Source organism: Diceros bicornis, chromosome 16, assembly GCF_020826845.1.
Source record: "Diceros bicornis minor isolate mBicDic1 chromosome 16, mDicBic1.mat.cur, whole genome shotgun sequence".
Lineage (NCBI taxonomy): Eukaryota > Metazoa > Chordata > Mammalia > Perissodactyla > Rhinocerotidae > Diceros > Diceros bicornis.
The window spans coordinates 29,420,762-29,437,149 of record NC_080755.1 but is presented as its reverse complement, the minus strand read 5'-3'; the positions used below and the strand labels follow the sequence as shown (position 1 = coordinate 29,437,149).

Genomic DNA, 16,388 nt, shown 5'->3' with positions numbered 1-16,388 from the left:
GAGAGAACAAGAGAGCAAAGTCCTTGGAAGTCCTGATAATGTTCTGTTTCTTTATCTGAGTACTAGTAACATGAGTGTGTTCAGTTTGTGAAAATTCAACAAACTGTGCACTTATTTACTTGTAAAATAAGAATTACTAACCGATACTATTTGGCTGGTCTGCATTCAGAGCATCACAACATGGGCCAAAACGCACCATTTTTATTATAAACCTTCATCTTATTTTCTGAGACAACTCCACCTGCCTATCCTGCCTCATTCTCTCCCCATCAGCTATTCCTCTTTTTTTCTGTCTTCAATTTCTCCCTCCAGTCACACTTCACCTTTTTTCTACAAATATAATTAGGTCTCCACCATCCTTAAAAAACAAACAAACACCTTTCAATCCTGTTGCCTAGTCTAACCTGTCCTCTCTTTTTCCTTCTTGCACTATTACATTTCTCACAAGGAATTATGACATCTTCTCAGTGCCTTAACATACACTTCTTAAGCCCTGGCAAGGACAGTCCAGCAGGTACATCTCTCTCTGGCCCTTCTTCTGCCCCTCCCCCTAATTCCAGCATCACTTTAGTTCTCACCCTCTTATAGCTCTCTGCTGCATCTGCTAGGGACCTGTTCCCTCTGCTGAACCGCTCTCTTGGCTTTTATGACGTTTGAACCACCTGGCTCTCCTTCTCTGAGCAGCTCCTCTTCTCTATCTGCTCTTTCTCTTCCCACCCCCAAACATGGGTATTTCACAATTCCCTGTTTATTTTCCACAGGCTCTCCCTTGGCGATGTCATCCCCTTCCCCGTCTTCAATCTTATTTTTAGATATTATCAAATCTTGCTTAGTTCACATTTCTAACCGCCTGTCCTCTTTCATCTCTGTTGCCCTTTAATTCACTCTACACAGTACCGTCAGATATAGCCCCGAAGTACACTTCTGGCCCTGTACCGTGTAAATGGCCTGTACTGATTACTAAACGCATTCCTAACTCCTGAGCCTGGCATTTGAAACTCTCCAAACCTGACCCCAACCCATCCCTTAGCCTAGGTTCCCGCCAACCAAGATGCTGGACTAATTCCCGGAGCATGACCTGCACTTCCCACTGCTGTGCTCTCGCTCCTGTCGCTCCCTACGTGGGAAACGTCGCGCTCCTCTAAATCAGCATTCTAGTCATTCGGCAAGGATCGGCCTGAGCAGCGCATTCTACGAGAAAATTACTCTCACCTTCCGCTCCGCCTCGGCCCCCCCCCCCCCCGCCCTTGCACTCGAAGGCAGGGTGGATCCTCTGCCTTGCACCCTCGCCATTCCAGAGCAGGACACTACCCCCACACTCCTCCCGTAGCTTCTAGGACTGTCATTGCAGACAGTCAACGTGAATGTGGTCTAGTCCTCCCCTTCTCAAAATTTTGAGACCTATTTTAGGTTCGATTTTTATCTCCTTGATGCTACACCAAGGTCAAGCTCGCGCGCTCTCTATTTATATGTTTTTCTTTTCCTCTTGCAGTCGCCCGTCAACCGTTTCCACTCGGAGCCGTGCTCACCGGTCTCACCCAGGGACGCTCTCCTTCTCCCCGAGCCCTCGCCCCTCCTCCGGAGCCGCCGCGCCGCGCGCCCGCGACAGAGCTGCAGTCCTCCGGGCTTCCTAGAGGGGCGCGCCCACCCCCACTTCCGGCGCGCGCGCCCCGAAACCGTCCTGCTCCGTATCTGGGGTCGTCCCCGCAGCCTGCGGAGCGAAGGGTGAGTGAGGCGGCTGGGCGGCGCGGCCCCGGGTGCTTCCCTCATCGCCCCTGTGCGGCATCCGCCGTCCCCGCCGACTTGCCTCGGCCTACCTCTGCCGTGGGCGGAGCCCGCGGCTGGACCAGGTGGCCGCCGGTTGTCGGCGCTACTGTCCGCCCGCCCGCGGGGCCATCCATCATCCTTTCATGCTTTTGTCCGTCCGCCCGCTCATCCCGCCCTTGCGTCCTTTGACTCCTCAGGCACTTACCGGGAGCCTCCTGTGTGCCAGGCCGGAGGCTGAGGAGTAGGACATGCATTGATGGAATCTTTCCTCCCACTTCTCATGGGGCCAGAGCTCCCTCTCGAGTCAGGTCTCAGCCCTCCGTCCTGACTTCCCCAGTCTAGGTTAGATTCTTTATCAGTCACGCTCAGAGCACTTTCTGCTTTCCCCTTTGTAGTTATCACGATTAAATTAGGTAATTGTGTGTGCTTTCTCTTTAACGTCCACCTCTCCCTACTTTTTTTAAGTTCTGTAATGGCAAGGACACTTCTTGTTTATAAAACTTTGCTCAGCGCCTAGCACAGCGCCTGCACAATTAGGCACTCAATAAATAAAGAAATGTGTGAAAAACACCAGCCCTCTTCAACAAGGGCCCTTAGTTTAGTGGGGAAGGCAAATGTGAAAAGTTCAGCAGAGTACACATCTAAGACTATGGACTCTGGAGTCAGACCATTTGGTTTCAAAACAGTCCAGACTACATCACTTACAAGCCATGTGACCTGGGACAAATTGCATAACTTCTTTGTTTGTCTTCAGTAAAACAGTAGAACCTAGACCATAGAGTGCTGTGAGGATGAAATGAATGAAGACACTTAAAACAGGTAGACAGTGCTTGACTCTATAATAAAAGCTCAATTAGTGTTTTCTGTTACAATTAATTAAGTGAACGGTGCTGATACATTATAACAGCAGCCACTGCAGGGAGCAGGATTGTCCAAAAGTGCCTTGGAGGAGCTTGTGTTATTTGGACTAAGACCTAGCTGGGACCAGGATCTCATCTTCTCTCCGAGATAAGCGCTGTATCCAGGCTCAGTGCTTCCAGCCCCCCAACTAGGTTCTCTAGACAACTCCATAAACCAGTGACGCTTAAATCCAAACTTCTGGTCCAAAGCAGTCGACTAATGCCCGCTACTGAGGAGGCTGCTTTCTCACATTTATAATATAAGAAGGTAGAAGGCGCTCTCCCCTGAAACACAGCAGTGCCTCCCTCCAGAATTCCGTTATACGGGATGATGCAAGAATCAGGGGACCTGTGCTTCCTTTTACTGACAGGCTGCTAAGTTTCCCCAGTAGAGCGTATTCTGTAAGGCATGCCTTGTGATGTGGAATTTGCCTTTCCCTTGCCCCATATCTGCCATGTGTTGAGTACCTACTCTGGGCCAGTGTTTTAAGATGTAAGTTTTATTATTATTCAGATGTGGTGAGGACAACAGATCAGGATATGATTGCCATTGAAAAGACAGTTTGTTACTCACAGTTCTCAGAGGAGGGGGCATACCATGCCCCACAGGGCCACCGGGGGAAGAACCAAGGTTAGTCAAAAGGTAGAGGGAGTGAGGGGAAAGTGGGAAGGAGCCTTTATTGTGGTTTATGTGGGAAGGAATTCGCGAGGCAAGGTAAACAGTCTTAGGATTGGCTGGTTTGAATACTTTCAGTGGGCTATTAGGGATCGGGGTTGTCTCTAATTGTCTGGTACCTGGCCGTGGGGTGATTAGGGCAGAGGAATGGTGGCCCTGGATGTGAAAGCCCATAGAGGACGTGGTGAGGGAGCGGGCTCTGGATTGGTTGATTTGCATATGAAAGGTGTGCTTGCACCTGAGTTTAGTGTCTCTAGGAATTGGCTATTCCTGTCTCTCCAGCATCAACAAGGCCCCAGAGGTCAAAGCATCAAAGATCAAAGAATAAAAAGACATGCTTAATACACCAAGCACTACTCTAGATGTTTTATGTTATTTCCAGTTCCTATAATAACACTGCAATGAAGACATTATTCATTCCATTTTTAGGAGACAAAATAGAATCTCAGAAAGGTTCAGTCAATGAGTACTGTTACACAGCTAGTAGGCTGCCCTATGATTCCAAATCATTGGGTCACCTGACTTTAAAGCTGGTGCTCTTCCTATGAGCTAGGTCACCTCCCTGCAGTATAAGAAGTGCTGCGGAGCATGTTTCAGTCTTTATGAGACATTTGACAATGTTGACCCCTGCCTCTCTGAAACTGTCTTTCCTTGACTGCAGTGATACTCATTCTTTTGTGTATATTATATATATAGCATCTACTATGTACCATGCAAGGGACTGGGTGATGGAAATACCATAGTGAGCAAAAAATGTTATGTAGCTTATGGTCTAATCATGGACAAGACGGATATTAACCCAATAATCCCACTAAAGTATATATACTGACAAAGTGAGAGAAATGCTCTGAGGGAAAGGAATGCAGTTCCCTTTAACCATGTCTCTTGTGACTCCTTGACTAGCCCAGTGTTCTCAACCCTGCCTGCACGGGAGAATCACTTGCAGAATGTTTTACAAATACAGTTGTTGGGACACTACCCTGGAAGTTCCGACTCAGGCCAGGGTGTGGCTCAGGCATCTGTAAGATGAGATGAGTGCAATCAAAGAGAGCCTCACCGTGGCAGAAGGATTTTGTTTTTGTTTTGCTTTTCCTTTTTTAAAAACTGGTCAGAGGAACAGGATCAGATTTGCAATTTGAAAAGATCACTCAACAGACTGTGCGGTATTGTGTAGTGTGACAGAAAGGATAGTTGCTGGGATAAAGATGGTGGTGGCAGAGATGGGGAAGGGCGGATTCTGGAGATAGGAAATAAAATCAATAGGACTTAATTTTCATTAAATACAGGAAGGAGTACTGGAAAGGATGGTGTTAGGGATGCTTCCAGGTTTCTGGCGGTGCAGCCAGATGGGTATTCCTGCTTCCTAAGAGAGGATCACTGGCAGAGGAACAGGTTTGGGGTGTGAGGAATCATCAATTGATCATGGATGTGTTGAGTTTGAGGTCCTTATGAGAAATTCAAGAGGAGTTATGGTGGGAGGGAGGAGCAGTGGGTAAACAGGGCTGAAGCTCAGATGGGAGCTTTAGATCAGAGATGGATGGTAAGCAGAGGCAAGGATGAGATTGCCCAGGAGGAAGTGAAAACAGTGGCAGACTTAGGGTTAACCTATGGAACTCTGATGTAGAGGAGTATGGCCCAGTGAAGGAGATGGAGGAGGAACAGACAGTGCTTTACGGTGAAAAACTTCCCTTCAGCCACACACCCATGGAAGACAAGTTGGTGAGGCATAGTATTTATAATAAAAATTGAATAATATCACAAACATATTGAAATTACAAGGCAAGATGCATAACATACACCGGTGATTACTAAGTAAAGGACACACAATGTGATGCAACCCTTGGTAAATGCTGTGTACACATCAGTGAACAGATCTGATGATGCTTTGTCATGGGATTTCTTAAATGTCAATTGTCACTTAATAAGAATTAAAGAAATATATCTGGTATTTTTCTTACACTAAAAAATTAATGTAAGAAGAAAATATCCCCAAGTTTCTCTGTGTTTAGGTAAGTGTATGTGGAATGTCTCTTAATATCTAGCAAAGCATAGCTTAGGAAATGCTGTTTTTTAGCTATCTCAGACCTAACTTTCTTCATAAATAGCTCAATAAATGATAGTCCCATCCTGTCAGCCACCAGAGCCAGCCAGAAATCTGAGTCCTTGACGTCCGTCTCTTCCAAACCCTTATCCAGTGTGTCCCTAAGTCCTGTCAAATCTCTCATCTTTATATCTCTTGGCTCCCATAGCTCAGGCCCTCATCAACTCTTGCCTGAATGGTTACAACAGACTCCTTCCCATCTCTTCTCCACACCACCCTCTGAGTGGGTGCACACACCCTCCAGCCATCCCTATGGCCTTGGGGATCAAATGCAAACTTTGTAAAACAACCTCTCAGACCCTTGGTGACCTGGCTCTTCCTCTACAGGTTCTCACCATTCCTTGACTGTGCCCCAGGCTCTGGCCCAGGGTTTTTTTTTACCCTGGCTGCACATCAGAAGTGTTTGTGGCACTTATTGAAGCCCCACCCGTGGAGATTCTGACTTAATAAGTCTGTTGTGGGGTCCATGCTCCATGGCTATTCTGAGGTCTTAGTCAGAGGTGATGGCCACTAGTCTGGCCTCTCTAAACCACCTGCAGTTTCCTCAATGGGCCACATCACTCGTACCAACTGTTCTCTTTGCCTGAATGACCTTCCTGTACATCTTCACTTGGCTGACTTATATCAGACTTTGCTGAGATACCTCCCTCAGGCCTCTCTCCCTGGTCTTAGTCAGTCATCTTTCAGGGTAGTCAGAAGCTACGTTGTCTGCTTCCCTCCATCCTTGGATTTCTCACACTGTGTTTGTCTGTTTACCTGTCGCTGTCCCATGCTAAACTAGGAGTCCTTGAGGACAGACCTTTTAATCCTGACAGGTCTATTCAGTACACCGCCTAGCACATAGCTCAAGTATTTATTGAAATAATAAATGAAGGAATCCATTTGTCTTTTCTTTGTGTTGTCTCAGAACCTTGTGACTTAAAGTTAAGAGTAATTCTTCCTGTGCACTCACCTTGGCCATTCTCCATGATCCTTTCCCAACATTTTCACCATCATTCTTAATTTATAGTATCAACCAAGATTGTCCTGGGCGTTAACCCATTTTATAATAGAAAGAGCAAGTGCTCTAGAGTTGGGCAACCCTAGGTTCATGTCTTGACTTGGCTATTTACCAGACTGGGGCCTTAGGCAAATTACTTAACGCTCAGGAACCTCAGTTTCCTCATTTATAACAGATGGGGATGATAATACTTACCTCATAGTGTTACTGTCAAAGCCCAATAAAATAGTATTTGTAAAGTGCCTGCGATAGTAGGTGTTTCTTAAGTGCAAATTCCCTTCTTTTGGAAGGCCCCATGGCATAATAGAAAGAGCTAAATACTTTGGTTGCAGAGCCCAGTTCTGCTGCTTACTGGCTGTGTATCTTTGGTCAGTTTATGGTTCTCAGTAGCCTCATTTTGAAAATGGGCGTAATTCTGATTGTCTTTATAGAGTTGTTAGGAAAATTATGGAAAATTACGTAAAATTTATGTTAAATATCCAGCTAGTGCTTGGCATCTAGTAGGTGCTTAATAAAATGGTGATTATCATTCTGAGAAGTAATAATATACTATAGTGTTTTTCTTGCTTTCCATATTCTATAAGCACTATTTATTATCCCTAATGTTATCCCTAACATTGTTACTAAAGGTTAAATTGATTTAGGTGATATTAAATTTTCTATTTCACATCCTGAAAAAATCCTGGATCATACATCTATAAATGTATCTTCCATACAGAAGCTCTCTTTTAGTCAGCTTTTTTGACAGTGCTACACTCCCTGCCGACTGGTCTTCAAAACCCTGTATTTATATTCTAAGCACATTTTCCCCTGAGTAACACTGGCACTGTCCACCTCAGGAGCTCCCTGAAGAGCTGGAGTTCAGAAGGCATCTCTTAGACACAGACCTCCATCCCCTCCCTGCCTCAACTGGGCAGCCTTTTCAGACTGTCTCTGCCCAGAATGTCAGGAAAGGCCACAGCCTTGGCCTCCCACGCTCCAAAAGAACAAGAAGGACTTATAATTGTGAAGGTTGAAGACGAGAATTATGTTTGGGGGCAGGACTTGGGCCTTCAGGGAAACGCCAGTAGCCAGGAGACCTTCCGCCAGCGGTTCAGGCAGTTGGGTTACTCTGACTCTGCTGGGCCCCGGGAGGCTCTGAGCCGGCTCCGGCAGCTTTGCCGTCAGTGGCTGAGGCCGGAGGTGCACACCAAGGAGCAGATCCTGGAGCTGCTGGTGCTGGAGCAGTTCCTGGCCATCCTGCCAGAGGAGCTGCAGGCCTGGCTGCGAGATCACCGACCAGAGAATGGAGAGGAAGCAGTGACTATGCTGGAGGAGCTGGAGAAAGAGCTTGATGAACCAAGGCAACAGGTAAGAAGTAGGTGTTTTTGTTTGCTTGTTTTACCTAATTCAAGTAAATGGGGAAGCCATTATGAGTGGCATTGACTCGGCTATCAGAGAATTATAACATTTTTGTCTTTGGGGTTATTATTTGTCCACTGGCATCAAGTCACTGAGGCTTTTAGTTCTGTTGTTTTTTGTTTTTATTTTTATTTTTTTTGCTGAGGAAGATTCACCCTGAGCCAACATCTGTTGCTAATCTTCCTCATTTTGCTTGAGGAAGATTTGCCCTGAGCTAACATCCGTGCCAGTCTTCCTCTATTTTGTATGTGGGTTGCCACCACAGCACGGCTGACAAGTGGTGTAGGTCCACGCCCGGGATCGAAACCCACGAATGCAGACCACCGAAGCGGAGTGCGCCGAACTTACCCACTAGGCCAGGGGGCCGGCCCCAGTCCTGTTGCTTTTTTTATCTAATCATGTTAAAGAGTTTCTGACTCCTCCTGCCCTGCACTCTAGGAGTTTTCCTCTTGTATATCCTTAGAATCATAGTGCTGGTACTTGATTGCTCCTAGGACACAGCTCATGGCCAAGGAATGTTCTGGAAGGAAATGACATCCATGGGAGCACTGAAGTCTCTGAGTAGCCAGTTCCAGCCCTTGGAGAACCTGTGCAAGAGTGAGACTCAGGAGCCCCAGGCTTTCCACGAGAGAGGTGAGGAGCCACAGTCCATCTTGGGATGAGGGCTATCATCTGTGGCATGGTTGATTTTTTTAATGACAATCACCTGTGGCCTTGCCTAGAACTATTCTTCCATTGGCTCTGCCTAGAATCTGAAATGCCAACATAATTTCTAACTTTCGGTTAAGAATTAAGGTAAAATTCTCTAATAATATCCATAATATTCAAAGAACAATATTCTGTTTTTTTAATATTATGGTCCCACTGGCAAGGCAGTCCCTAAGATGGAGATGAATACTGTATTAGTAACAGAAACCACACAGTAATTTGAACAGGGAAAGTTTAATATTAATAATTATTAACTATTAACAGGGGATTAATTACTAAGTAGAGAAAAAAAACACACCCCCCTCTAAAGAATACAGGAATAACACATATAGGGAGTCTCTAGGACTGAGGCAGAGCACCCAAGGAAGGAACAGACTGCAAGAGTGTGCCACATCTTCTTTCTCCCCTGCCAGAGCTGACATCCAGATCTTGTTGCAGAGGGTGCAGCTGTAACCCACTGAATGGAGATGTTCACTGAAGTGCTGTGCTGGCAGAACTTGCTGGGAAGCTGCTCTTTGGGGTACTAAGGGAAGCCATTCATGGAGTGCTGGGGGGAGGGTGTGTGTGCTGTGATGCAGAACTCTCTGAGAAGCCACCCTCTGGGGTATCACACCCCCTGTGGGGAGGTGCCATGACACAGAACTTGTTGGGAGGCCACCCACAGGGATAGTGCCTCTGAAACTAATTGGAGGTGAGCACTGCTGGGTGCCCCACGTGCTACAGGAACAAACAGAGCACATCAGAACCAGAAAGAAAAGCCCCTTCCTCCTCCAGTGTCCCTTCAGCCTCCCTCTACTGTTAAAGCTTGCATCATGCCAGCTGGCCAGGGAGAAATATTCCAGTATCACAGGCAGGGTATTGAAGGGTGGATTTGAAGCTGAGAGGCAATTAATTGTTAGCTGGTGCAGATGTCAAGGATTAGAACCAAAAGGACCTTGTTTATGTTATTGGCAAAATCATCCCATGGACAGCAGATACATTAGCCTTATTAGCTTGTTCTTATTAAATTTTTGTTACATCCAACTACCTTTCTGATTTCCTCTTCACCAAGCAATCTTATTAACTTCCCATGAAGCTTATAATAAGAAAGCGCATTAGTTCAGTCTGGTCTTTGTGATAGTTACATTACTAATTAATTCCCATTCTGGTTTTATTGTTCAGTTTCATGAGCTTGGTTAATGAGAGTTTACCCCAAGAGGTAAATCTGTTCATTGTGATGATAAAATTAGGTTTATGAGGCCACAAGCCCAAGGGCCAGACCCTGGACCTTGGCAATTCACCAAAGGAATCCATACATCTACACACTGAGGCCTCCTGGGAAACTCCCTCCTAGCCTTCCCCCACATGTTATTAGTCAAGTGAGCCCACTTAAATGTCTTCTGCATCAATCAAGGAAGAGCTACATTAAAATGGGTTTTGAAAAATCATTTCCTCAAGTCCTCTGCCTTAAAGTAGGTAAATATCTAAATCATTTAGGGTAGATTATTTCACTTCCTTCTTTTAATGGCTTGAGGAGCAGAAACTCTAATGTAATTTCTTAAATCTTTCTTGGGCTTTTTGATATTGATATTGGTTATGGGCTGAATGGTGTCCCCCCAAATTCACATGTTGAAGCCCTAACCCCTAATACCTAAGAATGCATCTATAGGGGGCCAGCCCCATGGCATGGCGGTTAAGTGCGTGTGCTCCGCTGCTGGCGGCCCGGGTTCGGATCCCGGGCGCGCACCCAGGCACCGCTTGTCAGGCCATGCTGTGGCGGCGTCCCACATAAAGTGGAGGAGGTTGGGCATGGATGTTAGCTCAGGGCCAGTCTTCCTCAGCAAAAAGAGGAGGATTGGCATGGATGTTGGCTCAGGGCTGATCTTCCTCACAAAAAAAAAAAAAAAGAATGCATCTATATTTGGAGACATGGCCTTAAGTAATTCATTAAAATGAGGTTGTTAGAATGGGCCCTACGCCAACGTGACTGGTGTCCTTATAAGAAGAGGAGATTAGGACACAATACAGACCGAGAGGAAATACCATGTGAGGACACAGTGAGAAGGCGGCCATATGCAAGCCAAGGAGAGACAGGCCTCAGAAGAAATCAAACCTGCTGACTCCTTGATTTTGGACTTCCAGCCTCCAGAATTGTGAGAAAATAAATTTCTGTGGTTTAAGCCACCCAGTCTGTGGTATTTTGTTATGGCAGCCCTAGCAAACTAATACATATTAAAGTTCTTCTCTATGTCCATATGAAATATTTCTAGCTTTAATTTAATTCTATTTCCTTTTATTTGTTTAGCAGAGTCCTTATAAAACACAACCTGTACTTGAAGGTAATGACTAAACTGCCCTTTGACCTTTTTTAACTAAGCCTCTCACTGCCTTTGATTCCATCTGTGTTCCATCTCTCTGATCATCTTGGCATATTTCTCTGGACATACTTTAGTTTCTCCACTTTCACTTGAAGTTCAGGGATCAAAACAAAATAAAATACTCTAATGAGGATCTGATTAATTCTAAATATAAGTAGATTCGCTTCCCAGCTATCTGTTGCATTTTATATCTTGTTGTTTGTTACTTCCCAGAGGCATTATGTTGTTGACTCAGTCACCTTATGGGCAACAGTGATTCCATCTTTCAGCCTTCCTTGGCCTTAGCAAAATTTCCTCATCCTCCATTTATGCCTGATCCCTTAAGTGTATGGTCTTGAGTGGCTTGACTGGGTTCCTGATAAATCTCATTATGCTGGGCTTTTTTTAGTCCTGAGGGTCTTAGTCAGCCCCACCTCTGAAGAATTAATGTGGATCATTTCACATCTTTCACCTAAGTCATAAGGTTTAAATCACTGGAGGGATCCACCTTGATAGGATTGTAAGAGTCACCATGTCATTTTTACAACCTTACAACCTGGGGTTATAATTTTCCTGTAGGTTCTTCACTAGCCTAACAAGACGTCTTGCTAGAAGAAGAGCCCGAGATGGAGATATGAATGCAGATGATTTGTTGAGGGCATGCTCTTTGGGAGAAATCTGTAATAGAGTGAGAGAAATAGGATTAGGAATCCTTAGGAAGGATTAGGAATCCTTAGGAAGGATTAGGAGCAAACAATGATGTGGCCTTGGGTAAACCTAGCCTTGGTCTAATCTATGGGGGTTTGGGGAGCATAATTGCACTACTGAGTTGTCACTTCTTGAGGCTGTTGGGGGGTTGGGGGAGTTGGGGCAGAAGTAACTTCCTGGGCTAGGTGGCTCTCATCAGCCAGGGCAATTCTCCACAGCAGGGGGCAGCTGTGGGTAGTTAGGAGCCAACATTCATAGCAGCTGGGGGAAGGAGGCACTGTATTGGTCAAGAGGACTTAGGTGGGCAGTGGAGCATCATCTACATAGTAGTAAGGCTTAAAGCATATTTCTCAATGTGCAATTAAAGGCCATATCTCTAGTTAAAAGGATTTTAGACCATACAGGTTACTGAACAGGTAGGAAAATAGCAGAGGGTGTATTATAGAGACGAACTCTTCTACACAGAAACCTATGGCTTATTTTTCCTCCAAAGCACCTCCTGTCATCTGTACCCCCACCCTCCAGCATCTAGACTTTAGGCTTGATTGTGAATTAGCATTCATTCTTGGAAGATATTAATAGGGTTATTTAGGTTATTTCTGTACCAGTATTCCTAAATACTCAAGTGATCATTTCTTATTCTACTTTTAATCTTTATTTGTCATTCCTAGGAATTACTCCAGTTACTGTTTATTCTGTTTTTTTGTGTAATATAAATATATATTGAAAAAAGTAAAAATCTTGGTGTTTTCCTGATCTATACATTTAAGGTCAGCGTTTTTCTCTAGTCTTGTAATTTGACTTCATGTAGTTACACAGTTTGAAGAGGTGTTTTAAATCCTAGAAGTTACCTTGCTTTTCTGATTCTCACAGCCCTAATTTGTCCCTACACAATTATTGCCACTTTATACTCTTTATAATTTGTATTCTTTATACTCTTTATAATTTGACCTATTTACTACTTTCAGAAAATTTCTCATTAGGTCAGGTCTCTGACTTCAGTCAATTTAGTGCTTATTCTTCTGCCTTTATTATATGCTAATATATTTTTTTCATAAATCTTCTTTTCATAAATCTTTTCATAAATCTTTTTGAACAAGCACAGCCTTGAATAATTTAGATTTCTCTCTAAGACCCAGGGACAGTGTGAATGTTAGTGTTCAGCCCTGATCTAAGAGGCGATGCTGTCCACCTCTAATTTCTGGTGAGGAATGAGGAAAGGGGCAGCCAGACAGCCTGGCTCAGGTCATCACTGTGAGGCTTTATTGTTGTGTTTGAAGCATTGTGAACTCAAAGAATATCAGAAGTATTTCATTTCATATAAAAACATATTTTTCCAAAGCCAAATAAAAATGATTTTTCTGTTTCAGTGCAACTACAGCCCTGCTTCTTTCCAATAGGGAAAGCAGATGACATAGGGGAAAACTGCAAGCCTTGATGTGAAGTATCTTTGTTTGAATCCTGACTCTGCCAATTATTAATTCTATGGCCTTACATAGGTGGCGTAGCATCTCTGAGCCTCAGTTTCCTGATCTGTAAAATGCATATAAGTTTAGAGGACTTTTGGGAAGATGAAAGTAACTTAATAGTTTTTCAGATTTTCCCACCTCAAAATAATTCAGATTACATCAGCCATCACCTACTAGTCTCCTGTTCAGAGTTAGTAGAAATCTAGAACTGAGAGGGGCATGTTGTGTGAGCACTGAAGGTTTGGCTCTGGGCAGTCACATCTGCCATTTGTTTCCATCCACCTTCTTGACCATTTACCCATAAAAAAGTGAACATACAGGGCTGGCCCAGTGGCGTGCTGGTTAGGTTCGTGCACTCCACTTTGGCAGCCCAGGGCTTGCGGGTTCAGATCGGCGTGCAGACCTACACACCGCTCATCAAGCCATGCTGTGGTGGTGTCCCATATACAAAATAGAGGAAAACTGGTACAGATGTTAGCTCAGGACCAATCGTCCTCACCAAAAAAAAAAAAAAAAAAGTTAACATATAAGACTCCCACCTGACCCCAGAATGAGTTAGGAACCCACAGTATTCCTTTTCTCATACTCTGTATGTCTTATTCTATTTGTTTATAATCATTTAATCAACTTGGAACCTGCCAGAATCTGCAACTGCCTTAATGCATTCTAGTTCCTGCCCACCTACCTCTGCCCAATACTAACCTCAAAAGCATTTCCTAATTGTATCTTCTGCTCTCCTACTTTTCTAGAAGCACTAGTGATTCAAGACTGTTAGACATCTTTCTTTATCATGACCACTCCTTATCACCTCTTTTCCTTTCCCTCATTACCTAAAAATACATCTTCTCTAATTCAGGATTGTCTCCCAGCTTCCTGGACTAATACTTCATTTATTAGCATCTTATCCCTCTTCTCCAATGCTGCCTCTCATTCTTTGTCAACCTTACTCTCTCAGGCTGCCACCTTTCACTACCCCAGGCCACTTCTCTAAATTCTAGATTGGGGAGCTAGTTTTAAGAGTTTTCCTTCAAATAGGTAAATACCTATTTCATTTGGTTTAGTTTATCTTCTCTTCCTGCTATAATAGATTCCTTTCTTCCAACATGGAGAGCAAATGACACTTGCATTTTCTATTTGCATTTTTAGATGGCAAACTGGTGGCCGAAAAGGTATTGACACCAAAGCAAGAAATTATTGAATGTGTAGCATCAGCAGCCATGATATCCCCAGGAAGACTCCCTCCTTCAGGACAGATAGTTGAAGAAGCTTTGGGAGGTCTGGGCAGCTTTGAGAAGCCACGAGGGAATGCTACAAAGAACAAAGTGAGTCAGCTTCCTTCCCAGGACAGACATTTTAGTCTTGCAACCTTCAACAAGGAAATCTCGAAAGAACAGAGTGTCCTTGAATGTAATGACAGTGAAGGAAGTCTCAGTCTGAATTCAAATATTATTACACGACAGAGAATTCACACTGGGGACAAGCTCTATGAGTGCCTTGACTGTGGGAAAGCCTTTTGCCAGAGCTCAAAGCTGATTAGACATCAGAGAATTCATACTGGAGAGAGACCTTATGCATGTAAAGAATGTGGCAAAGCCTTCAGTTTGAGCTCAGACCTTGGTAGACATCAGAGAATTCATAGTGGTGAAAAACCCTATGAATGTTGTGACTGTGGAAAAGCTTTCAGAGGCAGCTCAGAGCTCATTAGGCATCGGAGAATTCACACTGGAGAGAAACCTTATGAATGCAGTGAATGTGGGAAAGCCTTCAGCCGGAGCTCAGCCCTTATTCAGCATAAGAAAATTCACACTGGAGACAAAGGCTATGAATGTATTGAATGTGGTAAGGCTTTTGGTAGAAGCTCTATTCTTATTGAACATCAAAGAATTCACACTGGAGAGAAACCTTACGAATGCAACGAATGTGGAAAATCCTTCAATCAGAGCTCAGCCCTCACCCAGCACCAGAGAATCCACACTGGGGAGAAGCCTTATGAATGTAGAGAATGTGGGAAAACGTTTAGGCATAGGTCAGGCCTTATGCAGCATCAGAGAACTCACACCAGAGTTTAACTCTGTGGGTAAGAATTGTACAATTGTGAAATACTAGGAATTCACTTTGAGGGTGAGTTTCCACAGAAGATAGAAATTTCCTGAGAGCAGAGTTCCTGTCCTTCCAGCCCAGTTCAGTACTGTAAGAGTAGATCCACACAAAGATGTTGTGGGACGGGCACCTTCACAGTAAATCCAGGATTGGGGCAGAGATCCTGGAGGAGCTCCTTATAAGGTAGATTAAGAGGTGATGCCTCCAATGGCAAGGATCCTGCCCAGAAAGAGTACTTGTGCATTTGGCAATTGGAGGCACATGCTGAGAGTTATTTAGTTGTCTAAAATGTTCAATTGTGAGGTTATGAAATGTTGAATTATGCCCTGGATCAGTTTAGCAAGATCTGGGGAATGGTAGCTCATTCGGCCCCTTGTCAGTTCTCTCCTCAGCCCTGAGCTTCCTGCTGAGGTCAGCTGAGGTCTACTTATCTATTGAGCACCTGCTATGTACCAGCCACTGGGGGCAGTCATGGCCATTGCCCTCCCATAGTTAAGGGCTAATGAGATATACATATTTATTAAGCAGGTGTTTACAGTAAAGCATGATAAGCGCTTTTTAGTAGGATAAATCCAGGACTCTTATCTAAACACAGGGCAGGGGTACCTAACCTGGTCTATGAGTCTCTAAAGGCTGCCTGGATGTGATATCTCAGTTGAGATGGAAAAGGCAGGCAGAAGTTAGCCAGCTCAAGGGCAAGAAGGAAGAGAAGAACATTACAAGCAGAGGTTACAGCACATACAATGGCATGAAGACAAAAGGATCTGGAGACATCCCTTTATCACGATTCTTCTCTCTGGCAGAAACTGGGTCTCATAGACCCTGGTTCAGAAGCCAGGACATGTGTTGGCTCCTTTTTCCTATTTATAATCACTGAGTTGAATAGCCTGTCTCCGACCCAGAAGACTGGTGTGTCATATGGAAAGAGGCATGTATGCACACCAAGCAAAGAATACATATTGGAGGCTAGAGGGATGGTGGTGACTGAAGTGTTCGTGTCCCATCACCCTGGGGCCCAGGAAATGGGAAGCTGACAGGAACACAAGCGGGAATGGGAGGTCTGCCTTCCCAGGCTTCACTGTTCCTCATTCTCTGTCCCCTCCCCTCATCAGCAGGCTTGCAGATGCTAAGCTACTTGAGGACAATGAATATTTGTCAAATTGTCGAGTTCCTCAGAACTTGACTTCTCTGCTAATTTTTATTTTGGCAGTTTTAATTAACCC

General features: G+C 44.5%; 1 protein-coding gene across 1 annotated transcript; it reads left to right on the top strand.

Moving 5' to 3' along the window:
- The first annotated feature begins 1,639 nt into the window (after positions 1–1,639).
- On the top strand, positions 1,640–16,373 carry ZSCAN30 (zinc finger and SCAN domain containing 30). The gene is made up of 4 exons (XM_058556988.1): positions 1,640–1,725; positions 7,283–7,793; positions 8,339–8,477; positions 14,212–16,373. The coding sequence occupies exons 2-4, from the start codon at positions 7,386–7,388 to the stop codon at positions 15,132–15,134; spliced, it is 1,470 nt and encodes a 489-aa protein (XP_058412971.1). The 5' UTR covers positions 1,640–1,725; positions 7,283–7,385; the 3' UTR covers positions 15,135–16,373.
- The last annotated feature ends 15 nt before the right edge of the window (positions 16,374–16,388 follow it).